Below are 20,662 nucleotides of genomic sequence, written 5' to 3' on the forward strand. Positions count from 1 at the left end.
CAAAGTGGTTCTTTTTTTTGTTCCCTCGGAAGATGTCGTTTTTTTTTGTTTTTTCTCGTTTTGGGAGTGAGGGATTCAGATGCACCACAGAAATGTAAGAACGATGGACAGGGAAGAGGTGAGCGACTTCTCTCCGTTTGTCTCCTTTCCAGCTCTCCTCCTCCTCCTCCTCCTCCTCCTCCTCCTCCTCCTCCTCCTCCTCCTCCTCCTCCTCCTCCTCCTCAGTCAGTCAGGGTTGTCGTAGGGTGATGAAGGTCGCTCGACGTCAGCGGAGGAAACAGTCACGATGGGTCCTTCAGCTCTGGGAATACAGAGGGGGGGGCAGTGAGCCGGGGTGGTGGGATGATGGCATTCAACATCAGTTTTCCTACTCAAAATATTTCCTTTGTGCTCCATCGGTCACTGCCTACCTTCCTTAAATGTAATATTCCTTTTTCTTTCAAATCTTTTCATGTTTCATGATGGCTTTAGCAGCTTCATGTGTGGGATTATTTGTTCCTTCAGCTTTCGTAAATCAACCACTTTATGCACCCCACTGCTAAGATTACATTGTATTTAGGTGACATATTTGTATTAATCATTTATAAATGATTAATTAGCATTTTTTGTAATATTTTTTCTCTTTCCCCTTAATTTCTCTATTCATATTTGTATTCATTTATTATTTCACATGTTTCAATATTTAATTCTCATGTGTTTTGTAAATAGATGTGTTTAACCGTGTTTTTAAAAGGTGACCTATCATGCTATATTTGAACAATATATTGTAGGGCCATACCTATATAAAGTATATATATATATATATATATTTTGCAGCTGACCACGCCCCCCTGCAGGAGAGGGGAGCATGCTTTGAGATCAGCTGTTAGGCTGCAGCGGGGAGAAGAGGGGGACAAAAAGAGATCTCCGTCCTCCGTGTTTTATTCTTATATATGATTATATAGAGTCATTATTCATTTGTTTTAAAGCTCAATAAATAACAAAGAAGACCGGCACTTTTCTAATTGTGTCCGGAAGATTTAAACTTTAACGGACATGTTGACCGGCGAAAAAAGATCGAACTGAAACTCTGCCGCACGGTCCCTGGTTCCTTGGAAGAGGCGGAAAGGTGGGTGTTTGTCAAATCCCGAGTGGACTAACGGAGAGAATTACAGCGAGGGAGGGATTGCATTGAATAACAGCAGCAGGAGCAAACGCTTGCCTCGGGAGGGAGAAAAAGAGTCTTCTTTGCTGCTTTTGTGGGAGACTACAGCGCCACTTACAGGCCTGGCATATGTACTACAGCGTCTCCAGCGCTTTCGAGTGGCAATGGCCGGCGGTGGCCCAACCCCACATTCCCCTGATAGGTGGAGAATTGGCCATATAGGCGGAGCACCACTTCTGTGACGTAGAAAATAATTCAAATCTGGATCAGTCTGTATCAGATCCGTTGCAGCCCCGTTTTTAGAGATTTGGGTATGGAGGAAAAGAGAGAGGGTTGTGTTTTCTGACACTTGGTGAGTTCCCTGGAACACCGGGGACACATATTCATGTATAAAAGACGTACAAAAGTGCATTTTGCATGATCGGTCACCTTTAAGTAAAACACCCTTTTTTGTTAGATTTGAATGACCAAGGCGAAAACAGGTGAGAACAGAACAAAATATATACTTTTTTCATTCCTGATATAAATGGAAAGTTCAACATTTTCGAGCAACACAAAGACCTCCAGCACTTTCACCGTGAATAATAATAATAATAATAATAATAATGCCTTACTATTATTATTATTACCTGCGTTCAGTCAATCCTCCTCCTCAGCCAGCTCAGTTTCTTTATGAACCACCACTCTGGTAACAGACATGTCAGGATGCTGCTCTTTGGCCTCCTTAATGGCCTGGGCCAGTGCCTGCAGTACCAAGGGGTAACCACACAGAGGCAGCACCGAGCAGGGCGTGCAGTGGAGGAGGTGATGGGGGGGAGGGGAGGAGGAGGGAAGGGTGGAAAAAATGAGTTAAATGAAAAGTTAAATAACAAGCATAAAGAAAAAGGACAATAATGCTGGATTTACGATCGATGCGCTATTTCACTTCTTCGAGTTGAAGTAAAATGGCTTTGGACACATCAAGTGGAAATAAAATACTTTTGTATCTTATTTCCAATAAAAAATAAATGTAAATCCAGCGTCTCAAATGAAAAAGGTAACTTAAACAAAGCAGTGGATGAGGGATCATGCATAAAGATCCAGACCTGAGCTAAATAAAAATGTTTTGTCAAATATTCGAGGTATATTTGATTGGGTCTTTAAACTAAATTAGGGCAGGGTTTATCAATCTTCTTTTTCCTAAATGAGAAGGCCATTGTTTACAGCAGGGGTGGGGAACCTCCGGCCCCCGGCCCTCGAGGTAATTTATAAACACAAGCAAAAAAGAAAAAAAAAAATAGAGAAATCTAGACCCCCCCCCCCCCCCCACTTAAATCATGTCCACATGGATAGGAAACTAAATACCTTTGCACACATCTGGTGTCCATATCTTTCTGTTTTGGTGGTCATGCCACAACCGTGCACGTGCATGCATGCGTGCGTGAGTGAGTGAGTCATGGTAAAATATCTGGATTAAGAGGTTGTTTTTTCTTTGCACAGCATGAAAGAAAGGAGAAATTAATCTGTGATTTTACTATTTTTAAGCAGAGGTCAATAACTTGTATACGGCCCTCGGAGGATATTGTAAAAATTGAAATGGCCCTTGAGGGGAAAAAGGTTCCCCACCCCTGGTGTACAGGGACAGTGTAGCATCTTGTTTCCCCTTATATTGAATGAACATTGCAGGAGCTTTCGCCCATTTTATACTTACAATTCGGTGACAAAGGGACTAATAGTTGGTTATTATTAGGGGAATTCACTCTAAGCTCATAATGATCTGTTATTTAAAATCCAACAGGACTTTGTACACAGGTGTTCTGTATTTATTAAATCTAGGGCAACAAAAAACGTTATAATCTGACAATCTTAGACAAAGACACAAACGAGCAACACAATCAGACATGGGGTGGCCATTGTCCAGCAGTATGGATGAATACGTGATGAGAAGGATGTAGCGGATAATTGCATGTCGGCATCTCTATTATGCGATTTATAAATCTAATTTAGCATCCAGACTATGAGCAACATGATAGACATGTCACCAGACCTCTCTTTGTTGATTTAACAGAAAGATTTAGCTGACTTAGTAAAGAAACGAGATTGGGTTTTGCGACTGGAACACTAACCTGGTCGTGGTCGATGTCACAGTCTCCAGTGATGACGATGCGTTTCTCAATTCTCGTCTCTGATAAGCCGCCCTTTAACATCTGTAACAAAATACACAACAACAATAAGGCTTTGATGTTTGGTCAAATTGGTTAATCCCCCCTGGGGGATATAACGGGTCAAACCTATGGAAGCCCTGAGAGGCGCACGAGTCTGAGTTAAAGTCCGAGTCTAAATACATTTCTGTGTTTATGAAAAACTGGGACTTCAAAATAAGGTAAAAGAGATTTTGCAAGGATAATCTTTTGAGGTTGTTTTCATCCAAAAAAATTGCCAGGTGAATTTGTATTTTTTTGTCTGGATCCTTTTCAAGTGTTTGTTGTTGCAATACTTATTTTGGCCACAAGAGATAAAAGTCTACCACAACCAATTGTTTTTAAATAGGAATAAAAGCATACATTTTTAAGTAGTTTTTCATTGCTATTCTGTATATATTAGTGGGTTGGAAAGCTATTTCATTTAAAACATACCAGTAAGACAATGCTTTTAGTCTAAATTAGAAGATAGGATTGTTGTACACTGTTGTACAATGAATGAAATTAGTATTACAACAACAAACACTTGATCCTGAAAACAACAAAGAAAACACCTGACAAAACATGTTTTCCCATCTGTTTTTAAAATGAAATAAAAAGAGAAAAGAAAACTGTTAAATTATCCTATTTTTTTCCAACTGTTCTGAGGTCTTAAGCTTCGGGGAGAACATCTTTTTTTCTTTCGCTCTCGCTTACCTTCCATACAAGCAGAAAAGAGACAGAAAAACACAGAGGCGTAAGAATAATTGTGTTTGTGTGTGTGTGTGTGTACCTTGGTAATGTGTGTGGTTGTAGTAGTACACAGAGATTCAGAGGTGATTGTCTGAGCTGTCATCAGCACACCGGGCTCACCATCGCCGTTACCATCCAACTGATAACAGAGGAGACAAAAAGAGATCATTAGCTGAACTTCACAGAATATCCCTGTTGCTCCAAAGAAAGTTTTGTTACAAACTAAAACATGATTTCCCTGAGGAAGAAGAAGTGAAATAACCACAGCATGCACTGTTTCTAGGAAGGAAGCTTTTTGGGATGTGCTTTTTTAAAACAAAACATTTAAATAATGATACAATTTCACACAAATACAAGAATACTGACACACGAAAGGACAAAAATAAACACAAAAACTCCCTTGTGTTTCTTAAATGTGCACCTGTGCGGCTTCGTATGTGATGGTCTTGGTTTCCGTGTGTACGATGGGAACTTCTTTTGTAGCTATCTCAGTTTTCTGGGCTGCAAACGTGTCTGATATAGTCACCATTTCTGTCTTTACCACAGGTGGCTAGGGAGGGACGAGAGAGAAGTGAGGGAGGAGTTAATACAAAGAGGGTCAATTAATACTGAGACAGTTAAGGAGACATAAAGACACATGTACTAGCACTAGCTTAGGAAATCACTTCCAAATCAATGTTTGAGGTGTTTTTTGGTAAAATATCGTAAAAGTGTAAATGAGTGATTTGTTAATGTGAAATAAAGTACTTATTGTACTGAAAGGGAAGTGATTCAGTTGTCCAGTGGTACACATAGCAGTAGTTGTATAAAACATTTGAGTCTAGGCAGGAATGCTCATGCAAGTTTTTTCAATCTCGTGCAACAACACCACAACAAAACGCAGAATACGACAACGACTATTTCCAGCAATGCACAGGTGACAGCTACAACAGCAGCACACAACTACGACAACATATTTGGCTTCGACTCAAAAGTACGACACGGCACAAACATGCATAAAAGCCGGTAAGATTATTTATTTTTTTAAAAAGCCATGCTAATATAACAAGACGGGCAAATTGATGTTTCGACGGCATGCAAAAAAAGACATTCAGATGAGCGGGTGGCATTTCCTGAGTGGTTGGCAATGATGATTTCCACAATAGCGTTACCATGGTGACCGTGACGAGCCAATTAAACACTCACAGAGGGAGAGAAGCATCACTGCCAAAACACATGGAGGTCACACACAAGTACATACACACCAAAAAATGGAATACGGCATGCAAAGCAAAAACAGCAAGTGTACACCTAAAAGCATCATGCAGGCCCCATTTACTTCAACTACAGAGAAGGAGGAAGTAACACCACACTATGATAATGTTGATAATGATGTGGAGTATGATGATGTCACAGAACTTATATGAATATGGGAAATCCACATAAAGACTGAAATTAACGGTGTAGTGGATGGTAACTTGACACCAACGCACAAAAAACAAACTCCTCAGTCGGTTTTAACTCTATAGGACAAACAGGAAGTGTAAGGATGTACATGGGGCTTTAATATTCACGCAAAAGCAGGAAGGAAACCGGCACTGTGGAAAGCAGGAAGGAGAGAATATGGCAGGTGTTTCTACGGCTGGTAGGATGGATGAAAGCCCAGAGGGGGGGGGGGCTCTGCAGTCAGCAAAGTGAAGACTTTACCTCGGAGCAACAAATAACATGCGGCCGGGGTTCTGCTTCCACCACAGAGGCTTCTCCGTTCATTTTCAGCTCTTCCTCTTCCTCTTCCTCCTCTTCTTCTTCCGGGGCGAGACCACTTTCCTTCGGCAGGGTGTGACCGTTTGTAGCCTGTGTTGTGATTGGATCATCGTTGCTCTTAGCTTCTACTTCCTTCTCTACATTCTTCTTCTTCTCGATCTCCTCTTCTTCTACTTCAGCGGGAAGGGAGGGAGCATCTGGAACCGACACACCCTTTTCCTCCTCCTTCTCTTCCTCCTCCTCCTCCTCCTCTTCCTCCTCTGGTATTTGTGTGTGGCAGATAGAAACATTCGGATGGTACTCCGCTTCTTCCTCGCTCTCGCTTTCCGAAGAAACGCTCTCCTGCTTCGCCTCTTTCGTTTCCACCGTTACAACTACTTCCTTTTCCGCCGTCACTTCCTGTGGGCTCGTAACCGAGACGAGTCCAGGTTTGGGCGCTATGGAAATCTCTTGGACGACAACGGTTTCTTCGATTTCAACTTCGGCCGTCTATACACATGCATACACACACACACACACACACACACACACACACACACACACACACACACACACACACACACACACACACACACACACACACACACACACACACACACACACGTACACGAAGTGCACGGACACACGCAATGGAAGTGCACACACATACACAACAAACGCATGGGGACACAAAAATAAAATAAGCATAACAAGATCATTGAACATAAATAAAAAGATAAATAATACACAACGGAAATAAAAGAAGATGAAGATGTTCAACTGTGGATAAAGAGACACAAAGACAGTGAGCGGAACAGATACGAAGACAAATGAAAAGTCATAAATTGATGATTGTAGCATTTCAAGCTGCCAGGAGGAAATGGAGGAAAAGGATCGTGAATGGAAGGCTGGATGTTAATTTAGGACCACCTTTGCAGGTTCTTTGGTTTCAGAGATCAAGTTTTCTGCGGCGGGGACATCTTCCAGTTGGGGCGCGCTCTCCTGCGTGACAGAAAGTTACCATGACAACCATCAATCATACACACTGACCGTGACAAAGCATAGAATTTGTAACATAGCCGTATAGAGTGCCACAGTGACGCATCCTAAAACCCAAAAGTAAGTTAGCATTTTACCACTTCCTTCGACAAAAAGCAATGCACAGGGTTCATACACTTTTTCACCAATGATTTTCAATGACTTCTCCATGACCTTTACCTAATTTTCCATGACCAAAGAAATGACTCTTTCTCAGCGGTACCACTGAAAATGGTTTATTTGAACATGGAACAGGAAAATAAGGTCTGCATATGAAACATGTTGTGCTTATCTAAAACACGCTAAAGCAACTACAATCTCTCACCAGCAAAATACCTCGACAGTTAAATGCCATTTTACGTTTCATTACTATACGATACAGTATTTATTATCATTATTATATTTTGGCGATTAGATAAAATATAAATTATATTTGATGCAACTTTAGTTACATTTCCATGACTTTTCCAAAATGTTGGGGAAAATATTGTTTTCCATAACTTTTCCAGGGCCTGGAATTAGCATTTTGAATTTCAATGACTTTTCCAGGTTTTTAATGACCGTAAGAACCCTGAATGCAATTTCTCCATAGGATTTTGGAAAATAGCTGGAAATAAAGTCTGTGTTTGACACAAATTGAAGAGACAGATCACGTTTTGTTCTACGACATTAAATACATCAGCAGAGACCCCACTGGTGATTTTTGAAGAGTTTACGTGTCTGAAAAACGATGGTTGTTACCGAGTGGCTGAATAGGACTACAGAAGTTGTCGAGGCCGTTGTACGTCATTACACCGAACACGTAAACACTCCCGCTAAGTTTGTTTTCCCCGTGTTCTGCTTGAAAGCAAGTTCCTGCCTCCTTCAAACTGTTCAAACAAACGCTTCAACTTGTACAATTTAGAATCTGTAGTTTTTAATATGGATCTTAAGTTGGCGTGACGTTGGAGCAGCGACCCTGCTGTAGTTCCTTTATAGCATAACGTTAGCATTTTGCTTCTGACGATTAGATTTACGATTAGAAAATTATAAAAGTATGGTAGGCATGTGGATATTATCCGGCTGAACAAAACGTGATCCGTTTCTTAAATGTGTGTCAACCACAGACCTTATTTCCAGCTATTTTCCAAAATCCTATGGAGAAATTGCATTGGTTGTGGACGAAGGAACCGGAAGGAGTTTACATCCGGGTTTTAGGACGCGTCACGGTGGCACTCTATAGCGATGCTTGCACAAGGGAAAAAGGGTTGAATATGATAGTTTCTCCATCTTTCATGCAAAGTGATCAATCGATGAGGAATCGGGTTGCAGGCAGCCGGGATGAAAAGAGTTTAAGATGAGGAGAAGATAAGAAGATCCCTGATAGGTTTAAAGAGAATATCCCATCAATTTGAAAGATAAAAGAGCCTTGAAGTCAGCAGTTTCTCTGAGATGAATGACCATAGAAAACCTGGGATACTTAAATGAATTTAGTTCAAATCATGGACATTGTTTCTGTTCGTGCCATCATCAGTTTGTCCATGTCGTTTTATATTTGTTGTACTTTTTTAATCTTTTATTCAACCGATGTTACATGTAATGCAAGCGGTTTTGTGTGCCATTTTAAAAGCATATGTAAAAAAAGGAAAACACTGTGAATCTAATTTGATTTCTTTTAAGCTTGGTGCAAAGTACTGCTTCAATACTTGCTGATTTTGTAGCAAAAAGTATAAAAAATAAACCTGTTGTTCCTAAAGTAGCTGGTAAAGAAGATATTTATATTTAAATGGAGCGGATTTGCATTCAATCCACAAACAGAAGTACAACAAAACAAACAGGGGATGTCCCATCATCTGTTATTTACTTTAGATTTACCATGCCTATTATTCAGGATGAATGGTCTCTGTTACAAATCATTCATCCACCATCCACAGCAGGCGATATGGACAGCTTGCATGTATTTAGTGTTTGATGAACACATCTTGCAAGCATCTAGAGTTAGATGGATTTACTTTCATCGACTGAACTGAAAGTAGAGTGACTCCTAAAGGTTCAGCAGCAGCACCTCAGTGGCAGCGAGTGTGGAAGTAGAGCCTGGGGTTATATCAGCATCTAGAGTCGGTTCAGGTGTACAGCAGGCAGGAGGAGCTGAACAATAGCCAGAGTGTCTACTGAGGAGTACAGAAGCTATCTCCTCCTCGAGACTCTACAGCAACACACAGAACGTAGAGAAGAAGAGAAGACACTTTTGAGAGGAGACAGAGAAGAAATAAAGGAACACAAAGAGCAGCCATGCTTCACACCTCCGCCTCTAATACTGATTATATCAAGCAGAACAGATTAAGAGAGCGGATACCAGGAGAATATCACATCATTGACAAAATAAAACAGTTGTACTTCAGGAATAAGATGTAAAACGTGAGTCCAGCTGAAAAAGGAAATAAAGAAATGGAGCAAAGCGAGAGTTCCTAGAGAGAAGAAGAAACCCATATAGTGCATCAAGTGGAGAATGAGGTAAAAACAGGTGATGAAAACCACAACAAAGCAAAAGCATCAAATGAAAATGCCCACTTAAGACGCAAGAAACTGACTTTGTTGTTTCTTTGCAACAGTTTTGCAGAACTGCAACTGTCTGCAACGAAAGCCTTCCACCAGACAAAAGTTTGAAAGTAAAAATGCCCCATGCTTCCTCTCGGACAGACACACCCAGACAGACGTACCACTTGCTGTTGCTGCTGAATACGTATCGTTGGAGCGGGGGAGGAGGTGAGACGTTTCTCCCACTGGTTGGGCTGAGGAGGAGAGGGAGATGGCGCCTCCATAAAGGAGCGCTTTAGCTGGCTAATGCTAGCTTGGTGTTTCAGAACCTCGTCCGTGGTCTTATCATGGTCCTAATGAGGGGAGGGGGAGGAGGACAGGAGGGCGGGGTACAAGAGTGGAGAGTAAATAGGATGAGTATGGATGGTAGGGGATAAAATATAACATTTTGGAATGTGGGATAGAGGTGGGGAGTGGAGGATCATGGGAAAGATGAGGGGAAAGGGTGATGGAAGAGAAATGAAATAGAGAGAAGAAAAATGACAACAAAGAGTATGATAAGTAAAGGTGGAAGTACAAAAAGGTTTTAAAAGAAAAGAAGGAAGAATGAATACAACAAAACAAATGTAAGGGTAGGAGGAGGACGGAAAAGGGGGAGGAAGGAGGAGGGAAGGATTAAACAAGAGAGGGATAGGGGAGGGGGACACTTGGTTCAACAGGTCATAGGAACATTAGTCTGTCAATCAGGAGGAGGAGGACATGGATGCCATGCCTCACTGGAGCCTTGTTTGCTGTTCAATCTTAAATCATGCATTTTCTCTCTCTATAATATGTGTGAATGTGGATTGAAATAAGCAGGCTGCAGTGAAACAGGGCCTCTCCATCGTTCTCAGGCCAGGGACAGCAGTGCAGGCTGCAGAGCATGGAGCTGATAGTGGTGATGAAACGGTCTCCTTCACTGCACTCCCATCGGACTCTTTATCCATATTTAGTAATTAAGCACATTCTCATTTATTAATATGGTTATTTTCTTTTTCCTCTCTTATATTTTCTGTCTTTCTGTCAGAGATCACAGGATACAATTAGAAACCGTTGAGAATGTGACGTTTTTGTCGCTTTACAAGTTGACTGATTGGACCAGAAATTAAGGAGATTTTTCTTCTTGAAACTAACTTGTTCTCTTTATACCGTATATGAGTCTCCCTTTCAACCCCGCAGCTTAGAATATCACTATCACTATCAGTCCCACGTTGCATACAAAAAGTATTGTTGTTGTTTTAGTATGTTATCAAACCAAGCATCACACAACGCTGGCAACCAATCACCAGAAACAGGAGGAAAGCGCCTCGTGTTTGTTAGCGAGGCAGCAGGGTTAGTCGGGGTTAGTCGCAGCTGCCTGGCAATAATCAAACTCTTTGAACAATCGAGGATTGGAACAAGATAAAAACAAAGCTCACAAAACATGCACGGAGCATGCATAGTCACGTTCACACAACGCCGACCCAACACACAGAGCAGCCATTGTGAACAGCTTGGGAAATGTCCTGGAGGAGAAGGACCTTACTGTTGTGTGGAAAGATACACATCAAATACATATTTGGCATTTCAGAGATTAAACACTGGAAATGCCTTTGATTCACCGATTTCTGTCCAAAACATCAGTGTGGGGAGTTGGCAGAAAATATTGTTTATATGGATTTCTTAAGATGTGTTCAGCTTGAATGGCTGATATGGCTAACGTGCTACATTAGCTTTCATTAAATCTGTGTTTCTGGCCACTCAAGCTCAATACAATATATAAGCAATACATTTTTTCATAGTAGGTTGATTACAGTGGATTCCAACTTATTGTATACATTTTATATTGTGTATTCTATAGATGTTTTATTATATGTTTTACTTACATGCAATGCCTTGTTTACATGCTGCCAATTAGGAATCAATAATATATATATAAAACAGCTAATTGAATAAAAAAATGTCTCCCTCAAAACTTTTGTAAAAAATCTGGCTAGAGTCTAAAAATGTTGATTAGTACAGCTTTAAGTGACATTCGTTTGATATATAATTTATAACAATGTTTCCAGGCCCATGTGTTCAGAATGGCTGCCATGTGAATTAGGACGGTGAGCACTGAAACCACTTTAAACCAAAACTATTTCAATCATACCACAACAACAGGAAATAGCTGGCATTGAGTGTACACTTCCACACACATAAACACACGCAGGCATGCAACAGAGCCTGAGAGTGCGAGAGGGCAGCAGTCCTGTACAGTGTACAGCACAGAGGGATTTGTAGTTCTGATGGCGTCAGAGTACACAGAAACATGTAGTTCTTATATTCGGCCATCAGGCGACGCCAGTACCAACCTCCAACATTAAATTACTGTGCCTCACATAAATATTGTCCCCATGCACTCTGTTTGGACTCTGGAAGGCAGACATACAGCAAGAAATAATAAATGGAAAAATGTATTAAAAAAGAAGTAAAATAAATGCATTTTGTTTTAACTCTATAAAAATAAGAAAATCTGTAGTAAAAAAAAAGTAAATAAAATTAATAAGAAAACAAAAAATAAATCATAATACAAAATATATAAAATGAAGTATACAACAAAAAAATTGAATACAAATAAAATGCGGTGACACAGCCAACATGTCTCAAACTGTGATGAAGGCTGGAAGGTGGGTACAAGCACAAATTAACAACATTTTGGGGTTCATTGAATGTCATTATGCTCGCACTCGTACCCATGTTGACTCATGCAAAATCCAAAACAACACCAACAGACATGTGTAGAAACCCACAAAACCGTGCTTTCAGGAAAACCCCAAAACATAACAAACCACAAATATGAACCAGCAACCAAACAGAAAGTGGAAACCAAAAACCCACAGCAGAGCAACCGAAAGTGAGGATTTCTGGGTAAAAAGTACCCACTCAGGTTCAGTGTTTACACTCAGACCCAATCTGGAAACAAAGGGTCTTATCTCAAACATATTTATAACTTTATATCATCGGTAGTCAATGTTACTTAGATATTTATTCGGTACAAATTCCAGATTGGGTCGAGAAATTAAAAAAACTGACTGTATGATCGTGTTAGATCACCGTAAAAGAGGCTTGAACCAAACCGATGTGTGCTGGGCTGATTGACAGACCAAAAGAATCAAACAACCAATAATAATGTGTGAACCTGAGAGGGGGCGGGCTCACTGGCTCCCAGTGACTGTTGATGGGGTGACGTAAGGGAGAGAGGAAGGACAGGTTACACTATAACCACCTTTACAATACTCCTTAGTAATTAATTCCTATGATTAATTCTCGATATTTTGGAAAGCATGCTGGGTAAAGTCGGACCCTACAGACCTGGGTGGGCGTGGCTTCCGCATCACCAGGGCTTAAGTCCACCTCCATAACCTTTAATGTTGCGGCGAACGGCAGTCATGAGACAATGAGCAGGGTAATGGGGCACGGAGAAAGCAAAAGGTGAAATGGATGATGGGAAACGTTTCTTCCCTTTAGCAGCCATAGGGAGGTCATGTGACCTTTGCCCCAGTAACAAAAAAAAAGTCTGAGATGGTCAATAAATGGATTTTCTCATTGCATAATACAAAAAAGATTCACAGTCCGTCACACATGACACAAAGTTCAGCTTTTTCCTAAACCTTTTTCTTTGTAGTACAGTTATTGTAAGTACAATTCTATCAATACTTTAGAGATAGTATGTGTATTTATGACACAAACAGGACAATTATAGAACTATTCTGATATTATTTAGAACTGTCTTATGATAATCTATCCCTTTTATCGGCATCTACAGCTTTATCGAGCAGGACAAAGACAAAAGGCCATCATGAAAATGCCATTACATTTTTGACTTAAAACTAAGCGAACAACGTATGGGGGTTCGAGAGGGACCTTAGGGATCAGGGTGAGTGTAACACTGTTTACTCTTAACATTTATTCGCAATATTATACAAATGAATAAGCTTTAAGTGCTCCGCCTTGATGTAGTACTGTAACGAACTGTATGTACAGTTATATCATGTATTCTACAAAGGCAGAATGCAGCAAATGTAGTCAAAAATAAAACACGTTTCTCGCTTGATTATCTTGCATCATACCAATTTACACCACGATGTTGCTATATTTGAAGCGCGTGACATTAATATGCTGCGTGTCAAACACATAGGGGATGTATAATGACTACTTTAAAAGATCTGAAACACGTTAAGCATTTGAAATAACTCGTAAAGTGTGTTTTGTGCATCCCTAAAAGTCTCTGTACAGTTTTTAGATAACTTAATAAGCCTACTATATGTTAAAGTATATATAAGGAATAAAGTAGAGAAGCTTTATTCCTTATATATACTTTAACATTGTTTATCCTTTATAAACTCTGAGTTTTATACTTTGTTTAATATAACTTTGTTTAATATAACTTTATTATAAACAATACAGTGGCGGGGTGCAGGGATGGTAAGCCATAAGAAAATATTCAGGGAAAGAATGATTGTAGAGATAAGAGTTTAAACATTTATAAATAGAGGATGTAAACGGAGAGGGGAAAGGATTTGTCGGGGGGTTTCTGTTCATCTATGCGGCGGGATCGCACATCTCTTGCGTCCTGGTAGCGCTCGTGTGGTGCCTGATGCGCGGAGGTGTGTGTGTCGGCGTGAGAGGAAAGCTTAGCGGATGCTCGGACTGATCGTTTGCCGTTTCAGGGTTAAAAGTTGGCAAAACTGCCTTTCGCTGACTGGACACAAGGTTCTCCAGGTAACACAGGGTCAGGCCGAGGGGTGTGGCTAAAACTAAGGCTAGGACTAAAGACTGGCTCGCTGTTAGCATCACGACCAACAGGAAGACGACGAGCAGGCAGGGCAACAAGAGAGGGGAAGGATTTAGGAGGTAGCGATGGATGGACGGGGATACATTGGAGCGGGAGAAGGAGGAAAGAGATGGAACAGAAAATAAATAAGAGGGAAGAGAGGAAAGCGCGGGGAGGGAGGATAAGGAAGAGGCAATTGGAGGACAGGAAAGAGAAGAAATGGAGGGCAGGTGCAGTCGTTTTGGCCGCCAAAGAACAGCTGGAACCAAGCTAGTAGCTTTAGCCGGCAGATAGCTTGTTAGAAACGCCCAGAAACTGGTCCAATTTAGAGCCAAGCCATTACGAATTTGGCGTAAACTGGGAGTGACGATATCCCTAGGAGTGAGCTTTAGGGTTAAAAAGCGTATTTTCTTCGTTAATCCTGAAATGAGCTTTTTGGGCAGAAACCTGTTGCCGTTTTTCCCCTCGATGGAGAGAAAACACAGGACGAAAGAGACATATTTAACGACACCCCTGAGGGAGAACCAGCTGCACCAATTTGTAAACAGAGGTTTAGTTTCAGCCACACAGCCTTCCTCAACGCAGGAAACAATTGTTTGGGAGCTTCGAGGGGAGGCCGGAGGGTTTAGTGCGAGATCGGCAGACTGTTGATCGGAGAAAAGAGAGAAGGTGTTCGAGGGGAGAGCCCACAGCGAGTGAGACGCTGTGAGGTCGTCGGTAAGGTCGTCGTCTTCGGAAATGTCGGAAAGGCCGCGGTCGAACTCGGAGATGGTGTCGAGGGAAGGGGGGAGGGAGGAGAGGGAGGATGACGAGGAGAAAGAGAGAGGGAACATGAAGATGGACTGATGGGGGCGGATTGCAGGAGAGAAGAGGGAGAGGAAGAAAGAAAGGGAAGAAGAGGAACCAGTGGAGCAGTGCACACACATCCAGAGTGCATCAGCAAGCAGTGAAGAAGTTCAACCAAAGCAACCGACGCATGTTCAGAACATCATGTCATTGTATCATGAAATGACATCAATGACAGCATGCAAAGGGAAAGTGAAATAAACAAAAGAAAGGGTGTGATTGAAAAAAGAGAGAGGGAAAGAGACATAACATTAGTCAGTGAACACCAAGAACAGGTTCAAGTGAACATAGCAGGGCGGAGAACAGTGTGCACAAACAGTGGCACTACTGGAAAAAGGCTAAGAGAGGTCAGCTCCACAGTGCCGGGTGAGAGCAGGGAGGAAAGGGAAAGAGGGGGGAGGGGTTGGAACAGGACGCATGCATAATATATACACTTTATACTGTATGTACCAAGTAGTGGGCATACATCCCTGTTGAGGTACAGAACATCCCTCAGTCATTAGCTCCAGAACATGTCAACGTGGTGTTCACCTGCCTATAATAACTGCTGTCAAATGAGGTTAACATCCAAAGGAAGATGATCATATGTATCTGGGAAGATTGGTGTTGTTGGTCTGTGTTGCCGATTTCTCTCGCTAAAATGTTTACAGCATAAAGGGAGACCCTACAGGCAACACATTGTTACATTTGGAGAACAATGAGAGCATTTTGCGACTATTGGATAGAAAAACTTCAAAATACACATTAAGGTGTTTCTTTTGCTACTTTTTCTGGGTTTGTTTTGGTACAGTTTACATTATAATGTAAAACAAAGAGATTTTAGAAAATCTGTTAGAAACCTCTAATATGTCAAGAAAATGTACAAACATAAATTAAATGCTTTTATCTAATATTCAAATGTAGTCCTGAATATGTATGCAAATGAATAAGACTATGTATGCCTAATTTGCATATTCAAATAACATTTAACAATTACTTAAAGCATTGTCTTCATGTAGGTTATCAACTTGGGAAGTTTCATGGTTCGTCTATTATTTAAAATATTTGACACATTCCCCTTAATGGGAAAAGTGTTAGAAACCTTGTGGTCCCAGAGGAGGCAGAAGTTAAGTATCTAAATGTGTTATCACTTATTACAATATAAATGTAGTAACCCAGGAAAAAGGCATGTTTTTATAAAGTTATGACAAATATGTTGATTTGAACACTCTTAGAAGCTAAATGTATCAGGATTCTTCTATAAACACTAGGATAAGCAAAAAAAGGGTCCCATCTAGAGACATGGGGTTTTCCCATCACCCACAGACATGAAATGTCTCTCTCTGTAAACATATTAACAGTTCCCGGGGGGGATACAGCCCCCCATCTATAGTATAATGACAACAAGGAAACATGACTTGCTGTAAAACATTAATAAATACGTTTTTCTCATTCTTTCTTTTTCGACACACGGAAATGCATATCTACACAGGATGAAATCCTCACACACACACACACACACACACACACACACACACACACACACACACACACACACACACACACACACACACACACACACACACACACACACACACACACACACACACACACACACACACACACACACACACACACACACACACACACACACACACACACACACACACACACACACACACACACACACACACACACACACACACACACACACACACACACACACACACACACACACACACACCTTAGAGTCTGAGTGGAGATCCAGATGGGAATCACGTCCATTCTCAGATGTGGCTTCAGTAATGCTGATCATTGGTGCTAAAAAATGAGAAACAAGAAAAAAATCGTGATTATTTAACTTAATTATTGAACCCTTATCCACTGGCAGCTGCTGTATGTACTTGTTCAGATCAAGATCACTGGTTTGTTTTACACCTGGAACAACGTGTGATTGAGCATTGTACAAAGTAGATATTTGGTATAGAAAAAAATACTTGATTTATAAAGAACAATAAGAAAGATGTTGGCTTGCAGTGGAATAATGTGTCCAGCAGGGGGCGATGTAAGATCGTTAAGTAACCGCACAGATGTGATACAGCAGTGCACAGCTGCATCAAGTGGGCTCTATAGGCCAAACAAATAACTAAGAAACAGAGCACCTTCAACCAAAGACATTCAAATATGTATTTGATATGAATCATTTAAATATTTAATCAGCAACGATATTATTCAGGTGTTCATCTATGTGCATTATTAAATGTTATCACTGCTTAGCAAGCTTTCTCTCTCCACCATGACATGTATGTTATCCGAGAGTGACTTCATGCTCCATTTCTTTCATTTTTAGTTTTCCCTTTAAAAGATACACAAAACATTCTTTCTTTCCATCTCTTTCTCTCGCCCCTCTGTCTCTCACCGTGTGACAGGAAACATATGCTGCAGCTATTTCCTGTATCTGGTCAGACACTAGCGTTTTACATCCAAACACAAACAGAAACACACACATACATACACACACAGCAAACCCACCATCCACGCCCCCACTTCCATCTGCCTGTCATTCCTTCCACTAAATCTTTTTCGTGTGTATGTCCATTCATTTAAATAGTTCAGAGTGAAGCTGTAATGCCATGTTTCTGTTACCTCCATCCAGACTGCGGCTGCTGCGTTTGGATGCGGTGCGTTCGAAGCAGGGTTCGGGGCGGTCTATGAGGGAGCTGGCCATGCGGGTCTGGGCCTGGGTCCGCCCACTGTAACGGAACTTGGAGCCCAGGGTCAAGAAGCGGGCCTTGGCAGGGGGCTCGGGTGCGTTCAATCTACAGACAGACAGAGATAGAAGGAGGAAGGGATGGGAGAAAAGGAGAGTGCATTTAAAAAAAAGGTACAGTAGGATGAGACCTAGAGAAACAATGTATAGACTAGACTGTCACAAAAGTGACTCCGGCTGCCACATAGCTCACTGGTGGAGATGGATGTCCATGTACTGACTTGAATCCGGCCTGCAGTCCTTTTACACATGTGATCCCCTCTATCTCCCCCATCCATATCTATCTCTCTCTAATAAAGGCTTGACTAGAAGTGTGTGGCAGCATTTTTCTTCTTTGCTTAGTTAAAAAAGTAGGTCTAAACCTCTATAAGAACACAGCAAGCTGTTGCTATATCGTAAGCAGAGGAAACGACACAAACATTGGCAAAATGACTGAGAAAAACACACAAAAGTGGCGAGAAACTTAAAAGCAAGGATTGTGATCTTGAGGGATTAGCAAGAGGAGGGTACATTTAGAAATAACCCAAAATACCCATAACTAATCTGTTGAAAATATTGCAAACTTGGCAAAAACGGACTCTTTAGGCCACTCCCCTAAAATAATCATTATTAATGACAACACACAAACAAATGGCTGATATAAGTACTCATAGCTATCAAGCTGGCAGCGTGGGAAGAAATGATTGCACGGGAAGATTACACGCAGGTAGACAGACAGGTAGGTTGAAGGATGACATGATTGGACGGTTAATATTTTTGTCAGAGTGTAAAGACAGTTTAAACAAATAGAACAAAATAATTGTTTATAGGTTACCACCAGTTACCACCCATAGCTTACACCTGGGTCAAAGGAGGAAGGGCCAACAGTGAGAGTGTTTACAAAAAGCAACGAATACATCTGAATCATTTTGTTTTCAAAACGTTTTGTGATGTGACTACATGTGCAGTAGAGGGAAACAACATGTTTGCAGGCGACTCTTCAACAGGATATGAAAGCTTATCCCTCTTCTCTCCTGCACACAGACACACACACACACTCGCGGCGACTACAAACGCAACATTGATGAGCACCTGGTTGGTCTTTTGTGTGTGTGTGAGTGTGTATGCATCGCCCCGGGCATCAGACTGGTTAAACAACCACGAGATACACGCTGTGGACTTATTTTCTGGAAGGAGAGGCAGCCTTTTGTTGAGCCTGATGAAGCACACATTCCTTTATTGAACGCTACCCAACAAGCCGTTTCAATATCCTCAACTCCAGACAGGCAGTCTCTGAAACCCACGTGCATTCGCAGGACTTGTGTGTGTGTGTCGCAGAGTGTGTGTGTGTACCTGAAGAAGCTGTGATTCTCCACACAGACTTTCCACAGCCTTTTGGCAGAGCGGTGATTCTGGAGTTTGAATCCCACCGTGCTCTCAAACTGCTCCGTCTGTCAAAGGAACATGAAACGGGGTTAATGCAGACATTGGAAAATTAAGTTCAAAGACTAACGAGTACTTTGTAAAGCACTATGTTTTCATTTTCCAGGAGTTCACTCAGAACATTTTCAAATATAACTTTTTACCAAACATACATTAATAGGTGATCGATATCCTTCTTTCTTAAATCTAGCTATGTACGTTTTGAATTAGCCTATTTTTAGGTTATATCAAGTAATATATCTATATATATATATATATAGATAGATATATTACTTGATATATATAATAAAAGAGGCTATTTTTAGGGGATTCCAGAACTAGATTTGTTCCCTTAAAATGTAAGTACAACAGAAAAGATGTCATTTTATCCACCGCAAAAGAAACTCACGCTTCGTGCAGTACAGATCCCTGTTATGAATTATTTTGTGTCGGGGCGAGTAAATCTAAGTATGTTGTGTTGTTTTGACTTTAGTCAGAGGGCCAGCTAGGTTTCTCTCCTGGAATGTAAGATCGTTAGTCACAGTTTTCAGAAATGTTTACACCAAATCTTTCAGATGGAACAAATAACAGACACTTTGAGGATGTTTGGGTCCCGCCATAACGGTGCTGATCCAGTGAGTTGATTCTTCCACATCTTCTGAGCCATCCCAGTGTCTCAACCTCCTGACCAAAGTATATCCTAACTTTTGTTTAACTTAGTGCTTTTTAATGCATGTAACATTATGTAACATTAAGCTGTGTGGCTCTCTTTCTGCTGTAACAACGTACATTTCCCCTCTGTGGGACGAATAAAGGTATTCTGATTCTGAAGATCTCCCCCCACCCCTTTTATTTTTGTATTAAATGTTCTTTTATCTTATTTTCTTTTTCATATCTACCTTTTGGGATATTTTTCGACTTATTTATTTATTTCCCTTTGTATTCTATACTTTCATGTCTTTCTTTCATAAATGGAGCTGAATGAAAATGGAGAAAAACGGTTGACATAAATGTGAATATGTTTGTATAATGAAACTGAAACAGAAATAAAAACCAAGTAAAAAAACCTCAATGATAATTAGAAACCATTACAAACCTACAAATATTTGTGCGAAAACCAAAATACGTATATTCAAGACTCTCCAAAGCACCAAGAATCCAATAGTTGACACAATGAATATCAAACTCAAATTTCTTCTATGGGTTTTTCATTTCACACTTTTTGGGTTTGGTCCAGGTCATTTTGTCGTGTAGAAAACATGTCTCTGAGCACACACCTCTCCTGGTCTGATCTTAATGTAGAAGTTGTTCCTCTTGTATGAAATCTTGAGGATTTTGGGCCAGGCGAAGCGGTTGATCCGCAGCCTGTCTTTGTAAACCAGGAGTCCGTTAGCGCACACACCTAGCATGATGTCCACGCCCTCAGAATCCTGTAGGAATCAAAAACACACATAATATCATGAAATAGTTCATGAATCCCTGTGAAACATGTGTGGGTG

General features: G+C 40.9%; 1 protein-coding gene across 10 annotated transcripts in view; it reads right to left on the bottom strand.

Moving 5' to 3' along the window:
- Positions 1–210: 210 nt before the first annotated feature.
- The window catches only part of epb41l2 (erythrocyte membrane protein band 4.1 like 2), a 62,346-nt gene continuing 41,894 nt past the window's right edge, over positions 211–20,662 (bottom strand). For 2 of the 10 annotated variants that reach the window (XM_034075758.2, XM_034075760.2), the window contains exons 11-25: positions 20,441–20,593; positions 19,095–19,192; positions 17,639–17,811; positions 16,737–16,813; positions 12,706–12,756; positions 12,533–12,565; positions 9,516–9,686; positions 8,861–9,001; positions 6,709–6,780; positions 5,743–6,288; positions 4,478–4,606; positions 4,097–4,195; positions 3,250–3,330; positions 1,774–1,888; positions 211–301 (exon numbers count right to left, since the gene is read on the bottom strand). In XM_034075758.2, coding sequence (XP_033931649.1) covers positions 1,784–1,888; positions 3,250–3,330; positions 4,097–4,195; positions 4,478–4,606; positions 5,743–6,288; positions 6,709–6,780; positions 8,861–9,001; positions 9,516–9,686; positions 12,533–12,565; positions 12,706–12,756; positions 16,737–16,813; positions 17,639–17,811; positions 19,095–19,192; positions 20,441–20,593 — 1,929 coding nt within the window. In that variant the 3' untranslated portion in view covers positions 211–301; positions 1,774–1,783. The other 8 variants (XM_034075769.2, XM_034075763.2, XM_034075761.2 and 5 more) reach the window with 8 other exon arrangements.

The sequence above is a fragment of the Pseudochaenichthys georgianus genome, chromosome 24 (genome assembly GCF_902827115.2).
Source record: "Pseudochaenichthys georgianus chromosome 24, fPseGeo1.2, whole genome shotgun sequence".
NCBI lineage: Eukaryota > Metazoa > Chordata > Actinopteri > Perciformes > Channichthyidae > Pseudochaenichthys > Pseudochaenichthys georgianus.